Genomic DNA, 22226 nt, shown 5'->3' on the forward strand with positions numbered 1-22226 from the left:
GTCCAGGCACCACGGGCTACTGTTTTCATGCAGGAACCACAGCGCCGGATCCCATAGTTCATCTCTTCATCTTAGTTTTGTCACAGAAGGAGCAAGTGTAGTTGCATGCTGGCTGACTCAATTTTCTTCGCCGTTTTCCTGAGGGAGGCACCATAATGGGTCCCATGTCACCGCAAACTAGGTCAGAATTCAGAGAGCTCCAATATTTATTCATTTATTTAAAAATGTTTAAAAAATATATTCTACTGATTTTTACAGAAAGGAAGGGAAAGGGATAGAGAGTCAGAAACATCAATGAGAGAGAAACATCGATCAGCTGCCTCCTGCACACCCCCTACTGGGGATTGAGCCTGCAACCAAGGTACATGCCCTTGACTGGCATCAAACCCGGGACCCTTCAGTCCATGGGCTGATGCTCTATTCATTGAGCCAAACTGGTTAGGGCCAGTATTTATTTTTAATTGCTTAATAAATCATGGTTGAATGAATAAATATAAGATATACTTCATTCTTTTTAAAAAGTTGCATTGTATTCCAAGGCACAAACAAATCCTGGTTCATTCAACCGTACCCCTTTGTTTCCAATTCTGCCACCACAAACAAAACAGTAATAAACATATGTGCTCATATATCCTTTGAGCGTAGTGCTTTTATTTCTATTCGATAGATTCTCAAAAATAAAAATATTGTGTCAAATGATGTCTGTGGTGGGTTTTATTTTAGTAGACATTGCCATATTACTTTCAAAAAAAAAAATCACAGCAGTTCACATTTCACTCAACTAAGTTTGAGGAGCCGTTTTCCTGCATCCTTACCACATCTGGCATATTATTAGCAATATTTGCCAAAATTATAAAAAATAGTACAACATTGCTCCCTTGATTGCATGTTCTCAACTCCTACTAAGTTTCAGTAACTTTTCATTTCAGTTATTTTATTTTTCATATCTAGAATTTCTATCTGGCTTTTTTTCAAGTCTGCTTGGTGATTTTTTATCATATCTTCTTGCTCATGTTTTAAATACACACTTGTGTTTATTTAAGCACATTAAACACATATTCTATATCCAGTAATCTCAGTATCTGAGGTGGTGTGGATCTGTTGACTCTTGCTCATGGTACTTTGTGTCCTTTTGTGGTTTGTGACTTTAGATTGTGAGCTTGAGTTTGTTGGACTCGTGCGGAGTCTCTGCCCTTGCCTATAGGAAGGGTTTTTATTTTCTTTGTCAGGCATCTGAGGGCACTCCCAACCCAGGTCCATTTTAAATGTAAATTTTTTTAAAAAAATATACTTTTATTGATTTCAGAGAGAAAGGGAGAGGGAGAGAGTGCCAGGAACATCAATGAGGAAAGAGAATCCCCAATCTGCTGCCTTCAGCACACACCCTGCCACCCTCTCCCCGCAATGGGGACCCAGCCCACAACCCAGGCATGCGCCCCAGACCGTAATCTTACTCAGGGTCTCTAAGTCTGCAGGCCGACGCTCTATCCACTGAGCCAAACCAGCCAGGGCTTGTTGCTGGTTTTGACCATGAAAAAAAGTGGATATTTTGCCCCCAGACCTATTTGAACTTAGCCTATAGCCAGGCATTTTCAGGGAAGATTGTTTCCCGCCCAGAATGAGACAGGGACTTTCCCACAGCTTTCGCACACTTTTATAGAGGAAAGGGGGCAGTGAAGAGGGTGTTATAAGGAGTCCATTGGAGGGAACTGGGAGTTCAAGACGTAGTGGCTTTTCATTGGCTAAGTTGTGACAGACTCTCATTGGCCGAGCTATTGCCAGGCAAGGAGAAAACCTCCCTTCCTCTTACTGGGCTAATAAACTAGAAAACATCTTCCAGCTGGAGATGCAAGGTATCCATTTCTCCCTGTTTGGGAGTAATTGATCATGAGTAGTAAAGCTTGAGAGCTCCCCCTACAGGCGGTAGGGACTCCATTTTAGTTGCGGTTTCCTTTAGTAATTGTCACCGTTTTAACAAGCAAAATAACCCACTCAACAGGTGTCTTAGTTCTTCCCTTCCAAGGTCATGCTTTGCACTTTTAGCAGCTGATCTCAGGTGGACACTGGCCACCCTATCTCCTGGGAGCCTCACTCTTCCCATCTGTAAAATGGGTGTTGGTGGTCCTTCACCCCCTAGAACTGTAGTGAGTTGAAGGTCTCCTGCTTTCAATGTCAGTTCCCTCTGCCTCTCCCATTTGGCTGTCGGGTAACGCCTCGGTGAGAGACCGGGCAATGACAAACCTAAGGTCTCACCGCAAGCCAGGTCCGAGTCCAGGCCAACCCGGGGTTTTAACCACACCCTAGGGCCAGCCTCCCCCACCCCAGGGCGGGAAGCAGGTGCATTTCCGCCAGCTACAGGTACCTAGCAGGTGGCGGGCTGGGCCGGTTGCAGGAGCGGCGGCCGGGCTGCGCATTGCCAGCTGCTTGCAAAGCCGGGATAATGAGCCTGATCTCGACGTCCCGCTCCCTGATGGCCCCCTGCGTGCCTCTCGGGGACCAGCCAAACGTGAGTGCTCAGCCTGAGGTGTGCCTGTCCCTTCTTTCACTCCTTCTGGGGTCCGCAGTCCAGTCCGTCTGCGCTCCCCAGGCTCCTGGAGCGCCATCTCCACCTCTGGCTGGGCGCGCTCTTCTCCTGACTGCTCCCCCCGCTTTTCTCTCCCCGCCTCTCCTCCCACACCGCGGTCTCCTTCCCATTCGGGCTCAGTGCAGGCTCTCCTCTTTGCCCTCTTTCCTGCTTGGCTGCTTTGCTTTGTCTCCTCCTCTTCTCTTTGTTTTACCTGCTTTTTGTGTGTCCTCTCTGTCCTCTGGCTGGTCCTACCCCACCGCTCTTGGCTGTCTCCTCCTTTCCCCTGCCCCCATCCCTCCTGCTGGTGGGAGAAGCAGACCCAACCTCAGGTTGACAGTGTTTCATTCCCTCACCACCACCCCCACTCCCCCACCTCCCCAGACCTCCACCCTCTCCTGCCTCTGGCTGGGTCGTTAGTCCATCTGCCCACTCCCAGGGCGTGGGTAAGGAGAGTTTGGGGGAGGATCTGGAAAAGGCCCAGGCGCTCTAGGAGCAGATCGTTCCAATCTCTCCTGGGCGAAGTGCCATCTGAAGATTTATGGGAAGGGAAAGCAGATCCAGGGGTGGGGAGACTGGCTCTTTCCCATCTGGTGATGTTAACGTCATTGTTGTTGGCTGTTGACAAAGTCACCTGCTCAGTGGCAGGGCTGCCCTAGGTGCTCAGTAAATGTCTGAATGAATTACCGGACAGGGGAGGGAGCCAGCATGTGTATGATGCCAGGTAGGGCAAAACTGGCCTTTATCAGAATACCAGCTGCTCCTATAAATCCGTGCTGTGGGTAAGCTCCCTTCAATTCAACAGACATTTATAGAGCATCCCGGTATGAGGAGCCCTGGAGTAGGTACTGGTGCTATAAAGATGAATCAGGGATTGTCTTCCATTAGGAGCCTCACAGTCTAAGGGGGATACAGATGATAAAGGGAATTACAAAATAGGTAATTACCAGACTGCGGAAGTACAAGGGCCCTCTGGGATCACAAGAAGACAACCCTTCTAGAAAGATTCCTGGAGGAATTAACCTGAAGGATGAGTGGACTGAGTGAAGGGAGTGTGGGGAATGAGTGAATCCTGCTGGCAAGGGGGCCCAGCTTGCTCTGGTTGGGTGGGGGTGGGGAAGTAGCAAGCAGTTCCTGTGGCCTATTGCCAGCCCTGCAAAGGGCCTAGTAGACCTTGTTAAGGAGTCTAGAGTTTATCTGGAAGGGAATGTAGGGTCACTGAAATGTTTAATGCAGGAGGAGACAGATCAGATTTGCACTTAAGAAAAACTACTCTGTTTTCAGAGTAGAGACTGGGTTGGGGGAGGGCATTTGAGGGGGTCAGGGTGCCATGGAACTGACCAAACATTTAGAATCACCAGGATTTGGTCACTGATTATTTGTGTGTTGGGGGGGGGGGGGGGGGAGGGGTTGAGAATAGAAGCAGAGTGTAAGATTACTGCCGGAGTTTTGGGCTCAGACAACTGAGATAGGAAACAATAGAAAAGGTTAGGGTTGTGGATTGGGGAGAGATCTTGAGGGGTTTGGGGTACATGAGAATGGAGATGTCCCTCCACTGGCTCCAATAAGGGTGATCTAAGAAAATGTATGATGTTTGGTGTGTGTGTGTGTGTGTGTGTGGCGGGGGGGGGGGGTGTTGCAGATGTGTAAGGACCCTTTTGACTGGAACTGAGTGAGAGCTGGGCATGTTCCATTCATCCCTGTGTCCCATGGCCGGTACTGGCCTAGCCCCCATCAGTGGCTCCTAAAGACCACATGACCCCTGCTCATGCACACGGGGCCTGGGACAGGCTTTCCCACTCGGGAATGCTTTGGCAGGATGACTTTTAGAAAAGGTGGGGGAAGAGGTGCCACAAGGAAGGGCAGAGGGCCCAGAAGAAGGGTGGAAAAGCAGTCCTTATCTGCTAGATACACATACTGTATGTTGTGCCCAGATTTCAAGGTTCCCAAAAAGCCCATCAGGGAGCCAGCGAGTCCGATGCAAAAGCAAAGAGTCCTTCATTTCGAACTAGTTCGGCTCCCCGACCACACTCACCGATACAACAACAGTAAGCCCAGTGGCCGAAAGAGAGCGAGGCCTGATGGGATTGTGGGTTTTATAGTAAGGGCAGGGGAGGGGACTGTGGGCCCCGCCGATTGGCCAGGCGCGAGTCGGGTCTTGTTACACAGGATGTGGTCATCTCTATGGTGCGCACATCCCTTGATTATCATTGGCTAGTCCAGAGAAATCCTGGGCGTGGCCAGCAAAGGCCTGGGCCTCCGGGAAGAAGCCCCTGCCGAGCACATGGCTCTGCCCAAAGATGGAGAACCCAGGGCAAGATGGAGGGCGCAGCGAGCTGAGCCCGGGCTCCAGGGGCCAGTCCGGTTGCCGGCGGTCCAGCAGATTGACCAGTCCCAGCCCAGACAGGACGTCCACATCCTCCGTCTCCTCCCCGGGGGTGCTGGAGATCGCCGCCTCCTCCTCCATCTCCTCGGGCAAGGGCACACGCCCCGCCCCGCCGCGGTCCGGTCCAGGGGCAGCGGGCGGGTGGCCTGCGCCTGGCTCCCGCCGTGGGCTGGGGAGTCGGTGCCCGAGGCCGCCAGCAGCGCGGTCAGGCTGTGCCTCATGGGGCCCACGTAGGCCCCGCGATGACTCGCCCTTTCACTGTAGTGCTTATGGATGAGGTTGGAGGTCTGGGATTTCCAAAGAGCCTGGAAGTGTTCGTTAAAAAGGAGGGGAAGAGGGACAGAATTAAGAAGCTTGGGAACAGGGCCAAGGTTTTCTTTGATAAATAAAGAAATGGGGGCTGAGGGTGTCAGGACAGGAAGCTAGCTATTTTGTGAAGCATCTGGAAATGAGCTTCAGAAATGACATTTGAAGTGAGTGGATTCATTAGACTCAGAGCTGGAGAGACTTAGAGTTCTCTTCATCTGTTTTGCCTCTCTATTTCATAGACAAGTTCAGGCCCCGAGAAGGAAGTGAGGCACATAGCTCGTTGTTGGTAGCAGTGGAACTGGGTGTTGGGAGGGGTCGAGATAGGGCATCCATGTATGCTGTAGTCAGACTGACATGGATTAGTCCAGCTCCAACTTCATCACTTCCTAGCTGTGTCACCCTTCTTCGCTCGCCTGTAATGTGGGGACATTAAGAGCACCAGTGAGCTTTCAGTGGTGCAGGAGTGATGAGAACACATCGATCCATTCAAGGGTTAAAGTCTGAAACTTTGTATTCAACTATCAGCTGCCCAGCGGAACCTCAGGGTTCACCAAAGAACCTTGCCAAGGGACCGTGAGGTGTGTGGGAAAAAGGGTCACAGAGGGCATCCTCTCCTTTCCCTTCTCCCCTCCAGCCAGCAGACTGTCCCCTGGTAGGATCTGTTGTCATGGCAACTCAAATCTCCCCCAGCAGTTTGGCTGTCTTAATCCCAGTATTTTAATCTTAGAGCTAAAGCTCACAGACAAGTTGAGAATGAGGCCACACCTAAATCAGATGGAAGGACATTCCTGAGCTCTGGTCCTGTAATGACCAGTGGTTAGCGTTCTCAGGTTGGTAACTCACCTTCAAACACTGCATAGATCTTCTCTGCAGCAGCAGCAATCACACCCCTTAGGCAACCTTCCCTGACAACCTCCAACACACACCCACAAAAAAGCCGACTCTGCCTACCTTTGAGTCTTCTTTCCTACACATCTAAGTCATCTGTTTCCCTCTCTCCCCTGTGAGCTCCTTGAGGGCAGGGACTATGCGGTATTCATCTGCTTAAGAGGAGACTTGAATGGAATAGGTCATCTCTACATTTTTAAAAAATGAACGGGTCATTAAGGAAAAGAAGGCTGGAGGCATTTGAAAACTAATTTATACAATAACTAAGAGCACAAGCTTCAGAGTAAATCGGACTTGAGTTCAAATGCTGACATCATCACTTAATATATGGTTGGTCTTAAGCAACTTACTTCATCTTCTTAAGCCTTAGTTTCTTTACCTGTAAAATGGGGATTTACTACAGTCTTCATAGGATAGCTATGAGAATTGAGTTAGAGCTTGTATGCAAAGTGCTTTGCACAGTTACTAGACTCTGAGGAATGGGACTGCTTTCTGCTTGTTCCTCCCTATGCCCCAGGTATCTGGCACAAAGTAGGCACATACATATTTTATTGAATGAGTGAGTGATTTTATTTTTTATGTTTTGAGTGAATTTTAGGTAACAAAAGTTATTCCAGAAGCTAATTTGTAAGGATAACAACTGATGCATCACCTCACATATAATAATTCTATACAGTCTTCTGCTAGGCCTGTGTAGCAGCACTTAGTATTCCCCGAATGCAGCCTGCCAGTCTGTTTCCATGTCTCTCTCTGCATTGGGCTGTGGGCATCCAGCCAGGCACTGTGTGGGTCTCGCCTACATCTGTAGTGCTCAGCCCAAGGTCTTACATAGAGAAGAGGCCTCTACATATTCTGCTGAACAGGTAAACCTAACTTAAATTTGTACCAACCATACAGCTTTATGCTCATTGTATCTGGTGTTACTGGCCTATTCACTACCCAGGATATTTCTTTTTTTTAAAATATATTTTATTGATTTTTTTTTATAGAGAGGAAGGGAGAGGGATAGAGAGTTAGAAACATCGATCAGCTGCCTCCTGCACACCCCCCATTGGGGATGTGCCTGCAACCAAGGTACATGCCCTTGACCTGAATCGAGCCTGGGACCTTTCAGTCCCCAGGCCGACGCTCTATCCACTGAGCCAAACCGGTTAGGGCATGATATTTCTGTTATTTAATCCCCATGGGCCCATATTTTGAAAAACAAAAACAAACAAAAAAAACCCCATCATCAAATTGTTTGTTAATCAAAGTCATGCCAACTGCTAATCAGAACTTCTGATCTATCTGAAATAAGAATTTTTATCCCCGCCGAAACCGGTTTGGCTCAGTGGATAGAGCGTCGGCCTGCGGACTGAAAGGTCCCAGATTCGATTCCGGTCAAGGGCATGTACCTGGGTTGCGGGCATATCCCCAGTAGATGTGCAGGAGGCAGCTGATCGATGTTTCTAACTCTCTCTCTCCCTTCCTCTCTGTAAAAAATCAATAAAGTATATTTCAAAAAAAAGAATTTTTATCCCCAACTCCCAGCACGGGATGTGGGCACACAGTACTCAAGAAATGCTTCCCAAATTGCCGGGGTCCAGCTCCGGGGGTCCAGCGGTTCCCAAAGGTGTGGACCGAGTCGGCGAAGAATGTTTTACACGGTGACAGCGTTCAGAACTCTCTAGCTCTCTTTAGTCTCTGTGGATCTTCCTGTGCCTGGCTGAGGCCACAGGGAAAGATCCTGAGGCAAACTGAGCCTTTATTTTTATAGTCAGAGGTAAACAAGGTAGTGGTTACCAAAGTCACACTGTTCTTGTGAGTTTCACTTGTTTACACTGTTCTGGTGGGTTTCACTTGTTTTTGTTCTTGTTGCACTACCCTCAGCCCATTAGCTTCCCAGGTAAGATCTAGGGAGCCCTATAAGGTCAAGCCTAATTATGCTAAGAGGACTGTGCCCTCTAAGCTGGGACTTGTGACTTTGCCAACAGATCAGTCCGAGGCTTAACCCTGTATCGGCTCCCCACACCCAATGAATGCATATATGGTTTCTTAGCCTTTCTGAAAAGTTGAAAATGGTTTGTGCCCCCCGCCCCGCTGCCTTTTTTTTTTTTTTTAATATATATATCTTAGACCTACACATCCCACATCGGGAACTCCTGACTTCACAACAGCTCCACATCCCCATTTTATAAATGAGGACACTAAGAACCAAGGAGGGAAAAAGCCTTGCCAAAGACCACAGACTTTGGAAGTAGTGTGGCTGGGACTTGTTTCCACTGCAGCCTCCTATGCTAACATTCTGTGACCCAAATGAGAAAGTTAAAACGCTTGCATGGATTAACAAAAATCAGAACAGTACCCCAATATTGGAGAGTAACTGGGGGCTGAGGGCTTTGAATCAGGGTAAATCCTGCCTTCCCTTCCCCAGGTCCCTCATGGTCTTAGTGCTCCCTCAGAGCTCCCCTCCCTCCACTAGAGTTGGTCCTGCTTCCCTGGCACAAGGGGAGCCCCAGGGATTGGGGGACAGAGCAAGGGAGGGTCAAGTGCCACTTCCTTTTGTGAAGACCTCCCTCCCAGAACTAGCCAGCCTACTTCCTGCACCAGATCACCACCTCCACCAACCAGGGGAGACTTACGCTTAAGCTGACCTACAACTGTCCCTTCACCCACCAGCTGTTTTCCCTCGGGGTATAGTGGGCAATGCTTAGATTCTCACCTGACGGAGTCCCCACCTGCCCAGAGCCTTTGGTGGCAAAGGCCTAGGAGCCAGTGGGACAGCCAGGAGAGGGGCAAGGTTGAAGCCTGTGTCTGTTTCAGTTGCACTGGGGTTGGAGCCAGGAGAAGGCATTTCCAGCTTTCCCTGATGCTCATGTCTTGTCAGTCTCTTTGCATGTGTGGATGTGTGTGTGTGTGTATGTTCCTGTTTGGGTTTTTGTTGTTGGTTTGTTTTTTTTAATAAAGAAAAGAAGATGTGTATATTTTTGGCAATGACAGAAACGTAGTGCAGATATAAAAAAAACACACACACAAAAACACGCTTGCATGGAGAGTCTTATATCGAACTGCAATCTTTGTCTTCTTTAAAATGCCCATTCTGTGGAGCTTTACAGCATAAGTATAACCCTCTTCTGTTCAGATGTGCCTTCCCATAGCTGAAGCCAAGCATGGCTTTCCTCAATTCTCTCTACGGGGTTATTCTTTGTATGAAAATACAGTCGTGAGCTTCCTAGAGGTGGCGCTAATGATTCACTGCCTCTTGTACCCCCAGACTTCCGCCGTGGTGAAGCTGAACGTCGGGGGCGAGCTCTTCACCACTACTGTGGGCACCCTGAGAAAAATTCCGGGTTCAAAGCTGGCAGGTATGGTCTTCACCTTAGCCAAGGCCTCCACCAGTAAGGACGAGGAGGGCCGATTCTTCATCGATCGCCCCGGCACCTATTTCGGAGCCATCCTGGACTACCTGCGCAGCGGGCAGATGCCCAAGCAGCACATCCCCGAGGTGTACCGTGAGGCTCAGTTCTTCGAAATCACGCCTTTAGTCAAGCTGCTGGAGGACACGCCGCAGATCTTTGGTGAGCAGGTGGCTCGGAAACAGTTCTTGTTGCGGGTGCCAAGTTACAGCGAGAACCTGGAGCTCATGGTGCGCCTGGCGCGTGCCGAGGCCATGGCCGCGCGTTACTCCAACGTGCTGGTGTGTGCGGTGCACACGGAAGGGGATGCGGCACACTGCGAGGAATCCCTGCGAGTCCTGGAGGCGACCAAGAGGTTGGTTGTCAAATTCGGGCCTTGGAAGGCGGCCCCGGTCATCAGGGACCTCTTGGACTCCGTGCAGATGGACATTGAGGCTCAGGGATATCAGGTAGCCTATGACTACTGCTCCAAGAAGACATTTCAGCCTAAGGCAAATGCCCACGAATACTTCTATACGTTCCGATTCACCTGGTGGTGATTCTCAGGGGGAGGGGGCTGTTTATTATGGGCTCTGGTGGGGCTTATGAAATTAAAAGTTGCCTTCAAAAATCATCTTTAATTTCAAAAATAAACAACTTCCAAGGTGGTCTGCAAAGCTTGCTCCCAAATATTTATGTCCTCCGTGAAGACATTCCACTCATTGCAACTGACTCCACTGTACTTGCCTAGTGAAGTGCAGCTGCTCTCTCTTTAAAGCCTCACATACCTGCCAGATCCTTCCCTTGAAGTCGGATAGCAAGGCTGAGTTGGAATGTTTCAAAAATGTTTTGGCTGGAGATGTGGGCTATCAACAGGAATATAACAGGATATGAATCTAGATTAGTGGTTCTCAACCTTGGCTGCACATTAGAATCACCTGGGAATCTTTTTAAAATCCTGATTTCCGGGCCTCATCCTCCGGAAATTCTGTTTCTTTGTTATAGGGTGGGGCCACAACATTAGTAACAAAGAAACAGAATTTCCGGAGGACGAGGCCCGGAAATCAGGATTTTAAAAAGATTCCCAGGTGATTCTAATGTGCAGCCAAGGTTGAGAACCACTGATCTAGATAGTCTGACCTAAACACATGATTTACCCAGCTTCAGCCTTTGGGCCAATCCTCTGGCCCAGGTGTGTGCCTTCATGATGAGGAAGATGCCAAGTTAGTACCTGTAGTAGATGCCACTTAGCTCTTCTTTCCCAGATGCTGTATTGGTTGCTAAAGCCTCACCCCTGTCCTATCTCTAGAACAGTGGTTCTCAAAGCGTGGCCCCTGCAGCATCAGCAACCTTTGGAACTTTTTAGAAATACAAATTCTCTGTCCTCCACTTCAGCCTACTGAATCAGAACCTCAGGGTTGGCCCAGCAGTCTGCTTTAACAAGTCCTCCAGGTGGTTCTGATTCTAATTGAGACCTGCTCTAGAAGAAAATTGCCCTTATTTGTGAGGTTCTCCCTTACCTCAAGGAGGAACCAACTCTGGTACAGTTCCTGTTCCAGAGCTCCTTGTGGGATCCAACTGAAGTCAATCTTCATTTAATACCACATTTTTGCTTAGCATTTTTCCTCTGCTCTATCTTGCTTCCCTCACTGCCCTTCCTGAGAGCACATCAGCAATAAACCACTTACACAAAGACTCTTTCAGGTTCTGCTTGTCAATGTAAACCATAACTCTAAGGACACATGTAGATATTCATCCTTCTCCAAGTCCAGGTCTGGGATGGATGGCCCTCTTCCTTGCTTAGAAGGGTGACCAGCCATCCTGGATTCCTCAGGACTGAAGGTCAACTGTAAAGGTTTAAAAAATTAATACTGAGTCAGGGTGTTTCAAATTTAACATAAAATTGCTCAGAACAAAGTCATTGCCCAGCCGATGTGGCTCTGTGGTTGAGCATTGACCTATGAACCAGGTTAGGGCATATGCCTGGGTTTCCAGCTTGATCCCCAGTATGTGGTGTGCAGGAGGCAGCCGATTGATGATTCTCTCTAATCATTGATTTCCTATTTCTCTCTCCATCTCCTTTCCTCTCTGAAATCAATAAAAAAATTTTTTTAAAAAAGCATAGTCATTTTCTTTTTTTTTTTTAAATATTTTATTGATTTTTTACAGAGAGGAAGGGAGAGGGATAGAGAGTTAAGAAACATCGATCAGCTGCCTCCTGCACATCTACTGGGGATATGCCCGCAACCCAGGTACATGCCCTTGACTGGAATCGAACCTGGGACCCTTGAGTCTGCAGGATGACGATCTATCCACTGAGCCAAACCAGTTAGGGCAAAAACAACAACAACAACAACAACAAAAACACACAGACATTTTCAATAAGCATTACAATTTAGTAACTGTGTCTGCTTGTATATTTTTTCTTATTTTCAAAACTTGTTTAATGTTTTCCCTTTTTTTTTGGTATTTAATATAGCTGACAATTTAAAGTGGAAAAATCCTGAATGTTTATTTGAACTTTTTATCATGAAGCAATTCAACATTCTTTATCAAGTGCCTGAAAAAGAGTTCATACCCTTTGATCAGTAGTAATGAGATTAGATTCCAAAGAGACTCCCTGCTTCTTAAGATGTAAGTAGAATTGTTTGTACTCTCAAGTTGATGAATTATGGAAGGGTCAATGTCCTCCCCAAGATTTCTGCACATTCCCAGAGGGTTTGTCTCCTTCTGGTCAGCTCTGGTTCTCTGCTCCTGCCAGATTCATTCAGCATAGGGATCTTCTAATCTAGATGCCTTAAACCTGTTGTTGCTGTTCTGCATAATGCTCACCCAGATTTAACACAGATCTTTTTTTTCTTTTTAATATTTTTTATTTATTGACTTGAGAAAGAAAAACATCAATTTGTTGTTCTACTTATTTATGCATTCATTGGTTAATTGTTGTATATGCCTTGACCAGGGATCAAACCCACAACCTTGGCATACTAAGCTACCGGGCCAGGACTCAGATATTTTTTGTAATTGTTACGAATTCCACTCCCATGAACTATTTGTGCACATAGCAGACTGTGGGAAATACAGACAAATAAAGGGGAGAGAGTTTACACCGCAAATGCAAATACCTTCAAGCTGAATACTGGACATACCTATTCTTAAAAGTGTGTCAGTCACCCACATCTCTAGGGGCTTCTCAGTAGTAGCTTGTATTTGTTTTCTATTCTTCTCTCCCTGTTCTTTGTGTGTTTTTTTAAAATACTTTTTTTCATTGATTTCAGAGAGAGGAAGGGGAAGGGAGGGAGAGAATGACTGAACGGCTGCCTCCTGCACTGGGGATTGAGCCTGCAACCTGGGCATGTGTCCTAACTGGGAATTGAACCGTGACCTCCTGGTTCATAGGTCGATGCTCAACCACTAAGCCATCCTAGCCGGGCTTCCCTCCCTGTATTTTTTTTCTTCTTTTTTTTTTTCTCCCTGTTCTTGATATGCTTCTCAGTAGATGGGAGTAATCTTCCCTGTCCTACTGACTTCCTGCTAGGCCTTACGACTTAATCTGGTTAATGGAGTATGTGTGGAAATGAGTGTGCCATTTCCAAACAGGCTTTAGAGGCATGTCAAGTTTCCACCAGCCCTGCCAGAAGCAGCCCATGTTCCAGTTCCTTTTTTTCATTGCTTTGCCTTTAGCCTGCATCCCTTAAGATCAGACTCTCTTCCTAAGCAATACACCAAACTAGTTTATTAAACAAAGGCAATTCCAGTATCTCCCTCCAACTTCCAAATCCATAATACAATTAAGATGATATAACTATTTTTAAAATATATTTTATTGATTTTTTACAGAGAGGAAGGGAGAGAGATAGAGAGTCAGAAACATCGATGAGAGAGAAACATCGATCAGCTGCCTCCTGCACATCCCCCACTGGGGAAGTGCCCGCAACCCAGGTACCTGCCCTTGACCGGAATCGAACCTGGGACCTTTCAGTCCGCAGGCCGATGCTCTATCCACTGAGCCAAACCGGCTTTGGCGACATAACTATTTTTAAAAGTATGTTTTGATTGACTTTATAGAGACAGAGGAGGGAGGGAGAGAGATACATCGATGTGAGAGTGAAACATCCATCAACTGCCTCCTGCAGGGATCAAGCCTGCAACCCGGGTATGTGCCCTGACCCAGAATCAAACTGGCAACTTTTTGGTGCACAGGATGACACCCAACAAGTTGAGTCACACCAGCCAGGGCGGCTAACATTTATTAAAGATACTGTTTTGCTAAGTGCTTTTCATTTAACTGAATATATTTGTAAATGCAGTGGTTTCTGTGGCCTGGGATGCCATTCTTTCTGGAAAATTTACCATAGGCATATCTTGTTTTATCATCATTCACTTTATTGTGTTTCTTACAAATTGAAAACCCTCCACCAGCAAAAAGATTACTACTTGCCTGAAGACTCAGATGGCATTTTTAAAGCAATAAAGTATTTTTAAATTCAGACAGTAGCTTTTCTAAGACATAATGCTACTGCACACTTAGACTACAGTAAAGTATAAACATAACTTTCATATGCATTGGGAAACCAAAACTTCATGTGACGTGCTTTATTGCAATGTTCGCTTTATTGTAGAGGCCTGGAACCAAATCTGCAATATCTCCAAGATACACCTGTATTTTAAAGCCAGATTTAAACCCCTTCCCGCTGTAAAACTTTCCCGAGACATCCTGAGGAAGTTAGGTCTGTTTGGACCACATTCCTTTGTTATCCATCACACTTTGAATGCCCACTAATTATCAGCTGGGTGTCTCCCTTCCCAGTTAGACTGTAGGACCTTGAGGGTAAGTAAAGACCACCTTTTAATGGATTTTTAGGTCTTCTGTACCGACTACAGCCTGCTGTTTTTCTTTTCTTTTTCAATTACAATTCACATTCCATATTATTTTGTATTCGTTTTGGACCTGTTGCTTTTTCTGAGCATCCCACACTAACTCTTTTGAAAGACAAAACAGTGAACAGCTGATGTTTCACGTCGGATGCTAAATTGGGCTTGGATTTACTAACACTGACACGTGAATTACATTGCACAGCCTGTAAACTGTTTTTGCACCATCTCATTCCATTGTCATTACATTTGTCAGGTGTTACCACCCCATTTGTAGTTGAGGCTACTTTTTATTAAGTAACTTGAAGGCAGCGGTTCTCAACCTGTGGGTCGCGACCCCTTTGGGGGGGTCAAACGACCCTTTCACAGGGGTCGCCTAAGACCATCGGAAAACACATATATATGCTTTATGTTCAATTTGTAACAATGAAAATACATCCTGCATATCAGATATTTACATGACGATTCATAACAGTAGCAAAATTACAGTTATGAAGTAGCAACGAAAATAATTTTATGGTTGGGGGTCACCACAACATGAGGAACTGTATTAAAGGGTCGCGGCATTAGGAAGGTTGAGAACCACTGCCTTAAAGGATAGGTAGCTTTTGAACAACCGGTGTGAAGAAGCAGGAAAAAGCACCCCAGGCCAGGGGAGGGGTGCCACACACACCGTCCAAAGGGATAGCTCGGGGAATACAGAAGCAGCAAACACTGTGAACAGCAAATGATGGGAACGTCAGCTGGGCCTCTTTCCGTTATCTCGGAAGGCAACATCGCTATGCAGCTCAGCTCGGGGGTTTGGCTTCCAGCTCTAACTAGCCCCGCCTTTGCGCTTTACCTAGCGCTTCCTTCCTCCCTTCGCTCAGCTCCGCCCCCGCTAACAAGCCCCCAAAAGCTCCCATTGGTTCGCCCATCTTCATAGGCCCCGCCCCCTCCGCGCTACGCTCTGGTTTCCGTCCCCCAGCGCACCTGGCGTAGGCGGCCAATCCCGACGTACGGGGCGGGGCAATCGAGCAACCGGAAGCAGCCTCTCTTTCCTGGGATCCCACTGCCTTGTGGGATAGCGGAGGGTTCCCTCTGGCCCCAGCAGGTTTTCCGGATTCCTCCCCCGCGCCTCCCTCGTCAAGTACGGAAGCTGACAGGGTCCGCGGGCGGCGATGGCGGCGCACCTTAAGAAGCGGGTGTACGAGGAGTTCACTAAGGTGGTTCAGGTAAGCTCCAGAAGGAAAGGTCCCCTGACCGGTCGTAGGTAGGGGGAAGGTCACCCACGCCCCGGGCACCTTTGCAGAACTGGCGCCACGAACTTGAGTTGAGCGCCGACTACTTTGATAGGCTCTTTGCGACTACACTTTAGTGGGCGTGTTCGCTTGCCGCTTCCGTTGTCACGATGATGAACTAATATGTGCAGTCTGGTACTTAAAAAAAAAATTATTAGCTAGAGACAAAAACCGCTTTTACAATTTATGAGAACGTCTTTTTCGTTATCTTATTCTGTTCAGGTTACATTAGCATCCTCGTTTCACAGATGTGGACTTAGAAGCTTCTCAAGGGGTACCAGGGCACAGAAGCAATTAGTGGTGGAGTCCCCCATCCCAACTCCGTTACAAAAAAAAAACAAAAAAACAACCCCACAAAAAAGAGCCCTGGGCGAATTGGCTGTATGCAAAGCTCTTGGGGGCTGGAAGAGAAATCTATAGGAATCCTCAAGGCCCAGTCAGAGCCGGCTGGGGTCACAGGCCTCAGAGGGCTGGGACTCTCCGCCGATGGGGCAGCCAACCCGGGAAGGAGGGCAGTGCCTTCCTCCTCTGGACTGGTTTAAGGACTGCCGGCCCAGCCTCTGTCCGAGAAGCCGGGGATTCTCCACGTGTCTCCTCGCAGAAGACACTGAAGTAGAGGTTGAGACCAAGTCATCCCCTGTGTCGCGCTTCACATCACCAGGGGGATCTCATTAAAATGTAGATTCTACTCAGTCAGTCCGGCGGTCTTGCTGATAAGCCCCCAGTGGATGCCGGTGGATAAACAGCATCCTCGGAGCCGCAGATCACCGATCTGTCTGCTTGTAGAGCAGCAAGACAGACCACCCCGCAGGAAACTGATCCTTAAACACTTCATTCATTCCCTCAACAAGAGTCTGTTGAGGGAACGAGTGGCTACTATGCATCAGCTATAGTAAAAGTTGTTGAGCCACCATGTCCGATGCACGTTAGGGTCCCCGTCCTTTAGGACCTCACAGGCTAGAGGGAGAGAGAACAGCATATATGGGATTTACACCACAGAGAGATCGTTGCACTGACAAATCAAGTCTTCTTCAGCTCCTCCTCTCCATAAAAACTCCCTAGCCCTTCATGACTTGACAGTATTCCTTCTTTCCTTTTTGTTTTGTGGACTCATCTTTGTAGCATATTCCCATTGGCTGGAGGCAAATTAGTTTACTCCTTATTCTTGTTTTTTTTTTTCTTAAAATAACCTTGAGATTTAGCCTTGCTATCTTTTTCGCTCCATTTTATGTGAAATTAGTTTTCCTAAACTTTTAATTTGAGTCAAGATTAAGGAAAGCTTTTCTGACTTTACAGAGCTTCCTCTTCTGTGGCTTGCTTTCTGGAATTTTCTTGCTCTGTTTCCCTTGCCCACTTTTTAAAAAATTGTGGTAAAGTATACATAACATAAAATTTACCATTTTTACCAGGTTTAGTGGTATCAAGTACATTCATATTGTGCAGTGTCACTTTCTTTCCAACATTCTGTTCTCATTTATCAAGACTGCTCACCTCTCCTCCAGCATGCCATGTGTTTGTTTTTATCCAAACTTTTGTACCTATTATCTCTTTTACATAGAGTGGTTATCATTCTTCCATTTTTCTTCTCCACCCAGTGCACTTATATTTTTGCTCTAAAACCCACTTGAAACCTCAGCAAGAATGTAGTCTCTTTCTCCTCTGTTTCTATGATACTCTGCTATGTTCACCCATTTGCACCTATCACTCAGTGCTACTGTAATTACCAATGTGCATATCTTCCCACCAGTCTGAGCTCTTTGAGAACAGAGATAATGTTTAGTTCATCTCTGTAGCCCCTGAAAAGACCATAGAGCCTGGCTCACTAAAATGTTATTGATGGTTGATCAATATTAGATATTGGTTTGTCCTCCCTTTATATACTCTCTAGGGAAAAAATATTTCCCAACTTTTGGCCTAACTGCAGCCCAGATAACACTGAAGACTGAATTTGTGTGGAATGGGATGGAAATGGATAAGTGGTTATTGAATCTAAATTCCTGTGACTTCAAAGCCCCTGATCTTTCATCATGCCATGGTAGGCAGAACAAAATGTTAGTGGACCTACTTTACAGAGAAAGAAACGGAGACTTGGAAAAATTAAATGACCTGTCCAGAGTTATAGGAACTAGTGAAAAGCAAAATTAGGACTCATAGTCTGTCTCCAATCCAGTGTTCTTTTCCCAGTTTGTAGCACTGTTTTGTCCTAAGGCTAGGTCTATTACCTGAGTACATTATTTGGTACTAGAGGCCTGGTGCATGACATTCGTGCACTGGCAAGGAGAGGGGTCCCCTCAGCTCAGCCTGTGCCCTCTCGCAGTCCAGGACCACTTGGGGGATGTCCGCCTGCCGGCTTAGGCCTGCTCCCCAGCAGGCGGACATCCCCTGAGGGGTCCTTAGCCCTGCTGCGGAGGCAGGAGAGACTCCCGCCACCGCTGCTATGCTCGCCAGCTGTGAGCCCGGCTTCTGGCTGAGCAGTGCTCCCCCTGTGGGAGTGCACTGACCACCAGGGGGCAGTTCCTGCGTTGAGAGTCTGCCCCCTGGTGGTCATTGCACATCATAGCAACCGGTTGTTCCTCTGTTCGGTCGATTTGCATATTAGCCTTTTATTATATAGGATAAGGGAAAATTATTTCCATCAAATGAGGTGAAGTAAAATTGTAGATTTTGTGTTTTCATGTCTTAACTTTCTTACCTCTTTGCAGCAACAGGAGGAAATTACTACTAAGAAACTCCGACTAACAAAACCAAGTAAATCTGCAGCACTCCACATAGATCTATGTAAAGCTACCTCTCCAGCAGATGCTTTGCAGTACCTACTTCAGTTTGCCAGGAAGCCTGTCGAGGCAGAAAGTGTGGAAGGAGTAGTCAGGATTCTCTTGGAACATTATTATAAGGTGAGATGGTCTTGTGGACTGATGGGAGATGTATAAGGGTTGTATCATCTCTGCAGAATGGGTTAATGTTGCAAAATAAACAAGAAGGCATTCATTCAGCAGTCTTTTACTGTCTTTCATGTGCTAAGCAATGTGGATAGAGATTAAAAAAAAAAAGACATAAATCCTGTCCTCAGAAGTTTACAATATTTAGAGCTCCTGGTTGAGATTGGGGTTTCTGCTGGCTTCTCCAGACTTCTCCTTCCTCTACCATAGAACTCAGCACCCTGGGTGGTCATTGGGTAAATACTGATATGCCTGCCTCCAGTGCTCTTGTCCAGTCTACTCACATGCTGCGCCAAATATTCATCTCTGAGATTAAACATACATATTTTGCCAAGTTTGCTCCCTCTGTTTGTTTTCCTGAAGTTTTTAAAATGTCATTATATTTTCCCCTAAATAATTCAGTTAATATTTCTTAAAAAGGGACTATTAAAAAACAACCATAATCACCTAATCACATCAAGTAGAATTAAATAATTTTTTTTTCCCCTAGGAAATGAAGTTTAGAATTAAATAATTTTTAATGTAATTTGGCCCATATTGATATTTCTTTAGTTCCCAAAATATCTTTTTATAGTTGACTAGAGGTTCGTGCACGGGTAAGGTCTCTAGGCCTGGCTGGCGATCAGGGTCAATTGGGGCCTTCTGACTGCCCGCTGGGGCCTCCCTTCCCTGGCTGCCGGCTGCCAGCTGGGGCCTTCCTTTGCTCCACACTGTCCCCTGGTGGTCAGCGCACGTCATAGCGAGTGGTCAAACTCCTGGTCTCCCGGTTGAACTCCCAAGGGGACACTTTGAATATTAGCCTTTTATATATATAGATTCACTCAAATCAAAATGTAAACAATGTCTGTATATGGCATTTGCTCTTTTTTAAATCTAGAAGAATTTTTTTATTTTGTTGACCTGTTGTTTGTAAAATGTCTTGTTTTCTGAATTTGTTTCCTTCTTTGGGGTTAACTTGCTCTTCTACCCCCTATATTTACTGTGAACTAAAAATTAGATCTATTTGTTAAATTCAGGGTAAGCATATTTTTGAAAGTTTTAAGAATACTTTGTAGATGATTTGTGTTTCATTTTGCATCTTCCAGGATACATATAATGTGTTGAAGTCCTACCTTGCAAAAGCTTCTTATCTTTTTCCCTTCAGTCTCTTTTCTTTCCATAAACTATCTTTATTTAAATCTTTCGCCGAAACCGGTTTGGCTCAGTGGATAGAGCGTCGGCCTGCGGACTGAAAGGTCCCAGGTTCGATTCCGGTCAAGGGCATGTACCTGGGTTTCGGGCACGTCCCCAGTGGGAGATGTGCAGGAGGCGGCTGATCGATGTTTCTCTCTCATCGATGTTTCTAACTCTCTATCTCTCTCCCTTCCTCTCTGTAAAAAATAAATAAAATATATTTTTTAAAAAATAAATCTTTCATGTCTGACATAGAAAGGTCCTTTTCTTTACGTATATAACATTCTAGTTCGATCAAAATACTTGCAGTTATCCAAAGACCTTATGTGTTTTCAGAAATCACTGTATTTTCACATGCTGTTCCCTCAGCTCAGAACCCCTGTCCCAGTCCCTGCCACTGCCCTCTAATCTGATCTGTCATTTTCCCTGCCAAGCATATTCTTTCCTCAGAGTCTTACACTTACGTTTTCTTCTACCAGGAACACTTCCCTTACATGTTCGCTGTTTCCCACACTTCATTCAAGTCTTTATGCTCAGATGCTACTTTTTCATTGTTCCTTTATCCCTTTATTTAAAATTAAAACTGCCTATCCATTCTGCACTTCTTAGCTTCCTTCCTTGATTTTGTTTTCTCCATAGCACTTATCATATTTTAATATACTATACTAGAGGCCCGGTCCTTAGAGCTGCCACAGAGGTGGGAGAGGCTCCCGCCACTGCCACTGTGCTCGCCAGCTGTGAGCCCAGCTTCTGGCTGAGCGGTGCTCCCCCTGTGGGAGTGCACTGACCACCAGGGGCAGCTCCTGTGTTGAGTGTCTGCTCCTGGGGGATCTGCTCCCGGGGGGTCAGTGCGTGTCATAGTGACTGGTCGTTCTGCTGTTTGGTTGATTTGCATATTAGGGTTTTATTATATAGGATGATTTTTTCATTTATTTTTACCTTGTCTATTTCCCCATACTTGAATGTAAGCTGTTCTTTAGCAACATTTTTGTTTTGTTTTAATATAATGTGTGGTGAAATAAATATTTGTTGAATGAATGCTTTTTGACACTTTTTACTCAATTTTAAAAAATGCTTATTATATACCAGGCATTGTTCTGGGCACTGGACTGTATCCTATTAGCATATTTAATTAGTTCTTGGTATTGCATTGTATGTCATGTGTGTCTATCTCCTTCAGACTTTGAGCCTCTAAATTCAGAGACTACAAATTTATTAATTACTGTCCCAGTGCCTAGTAAGTAGAGGAACATTGCAGGGGCTTAATAAATGTTTCCCTCATGTTTTACATGAATGAAATCAGAATTCTGCTCTCAAGAAGTCTTTAGCCTTGCCCTACCTGGTTTGGCTCAGTGGATAGAGCGTTGGTCTGCTACTGCAGACTGAAGGGTCCCGGGTTCAATTCCGGTCAAGGGCACGTGCCTGGGTTGTGGGCTCGATTTCCAGTGGGGGGCATGCAGGAAGCAGCTGATCAATAATTCTCTCACCACTGATGTTTCTGTCTCTCTCTTCCTTTCCCTTCCTCTCTGAAATCAAAAATATTTTTTTAAAAGAATTTTTTAGTTTCTTAGTGATCTACTTTTAGTTATCCCCCCATTTTAAAGCACTATATCTACCTATTAGTATTACTATATAACTCTATTACCAATAATCATCTGTACTAATACTTCTAAGAGCAGTTAGCATTTATATAGCTTCTTGGAGTTTATAAAGCTCTTTCCGCATGTAATATTTTATTTAATCTTGATGACAACACTATTATTATCTCTGTATTCCAGATAAGGAACTAGGCTTAGAGCAGTTTAATATCCAAGGTCACCCAGATAAGTAAATGGAGGGTCTGGATTTGAGTGTGGGTTGGTTCTCCCCGTTCCCCCTTCCACCCTAACTTTTTGTAATGGAACTTTTCAAATATACACATGCACATGCACGCGCGCACACACACACACTCACACACAGAACAGTTTAATTCCTATGTACTCATCCAGCTTTAACCATTATCATTTCATGGCCAAACTTGTTTCATTCCCACCACTCCTCATCTTCACTGTCCACTTTCACTCTCTCCACCAGATTCTTGTGAAAACAAATCCTTGGTATCTTTATCATTTTATTCATAAATTTCAGTATATATCTGAACAATAAAGACTCTTTTAAAACAATCAATACCATTATCATGTATAAAAAACATTAGTTCAGGTGTTCTGATGTTCGACCCCACACTCTTTAACGAGGTCATGCTGCTTACATTAGTCTAGCTCAGTGGTCGCCAAATGGTGGTCCATGAGGTCCGAAAGGTTGGCGACCGCTGGTCTAGCTGATTCTAGCCACAAAAGAAATGAGGGAGGGATGCCAAATGGGTCCAGTTCTAGATTGATGACCGTAGCAGTTTTTACCTTCTTTTTGTCCAGAAATGTGGTATCTGGTATTTTAGTAATT

The 22226-nt window shown here is 45.9% G+C and overlaps 2 protein-coding genes across 6 annotated transcripts in view; both read left to right on the forward strand.

The window, feature by feature from the left end:
• Window positions 1–2318: 2318 nt before the first annotated feature.
• KCTD14 (potassium channel tetramerization domain containing 14) lies at window positions 2319–11284 on the forward strand. 2 transcript variants are annotated; one of them, XM_059708345.1, is made up of 2 exons: window positions 2319–2524; window positions 9400–11284. In XM_059708345.1, the coding sequence occupies exons 1-2, from the start codon at window positions 2441–2443 to the stop codon at window positions 10078–10080; spliced, it is 765 nt and encodes a 254-aa protein (XP_059564328.1). In that variant the 5' UTR covers window positions 2319–2440; the 3' UTR covers window positions 10081–11284. The 2 variants fall into 2 exon arrangements, with proteins under 2 accessions (XP_059564328.1, XP_059564329.1); XM_059708346.1 differs by having other exon boundaries at window positions 2331–2506; window positions 9400–11267.
• Window positions 11285–15435: 4151 nt separating this feature from the next.
• The window catches only part of INTS4 (integrator complex subunit 4), a 93321-nt gene continuing 86530 nt past the window's right edge, over window positions 15436–22226 (forward strand). For 2 of the 4 annotated variants that reach the window (XM_059708355.1, XM_059708356.1), the window contains exons 1-2: window positions 15438–15609; window positions 18378–18569. In XM_059708355.1, coding sequence (XP_059564338.1) covers window positions 15556–15609; window positions 18378–18569 — 246 coding nt within the window. In that variant the 5' untranslated portion in view covers window positions 15438–15555. Of the gene's footprint in view, window positions 15610–18377; window positions 18570–22226 lie in introns of all 4 variants that reach the window. The other 2 variants (XM_059708354.1, XM_059708358.1) reach the window with 2 other exon arrangements.

Source organism: Myotis daubentonii, chromosome 9, assembly GCF_963259705.1.
Source record: "Myotis daubentonii chromosome 9, mMyoDau2.1, whole genome shotgun sequence".
NCBI classification, from domain to species: Eukaryota; Metazoa; Chordata; class Mammalia; order Chiroptera; family Vespertilionidae; genus Myotis; species Myotis daubentonii.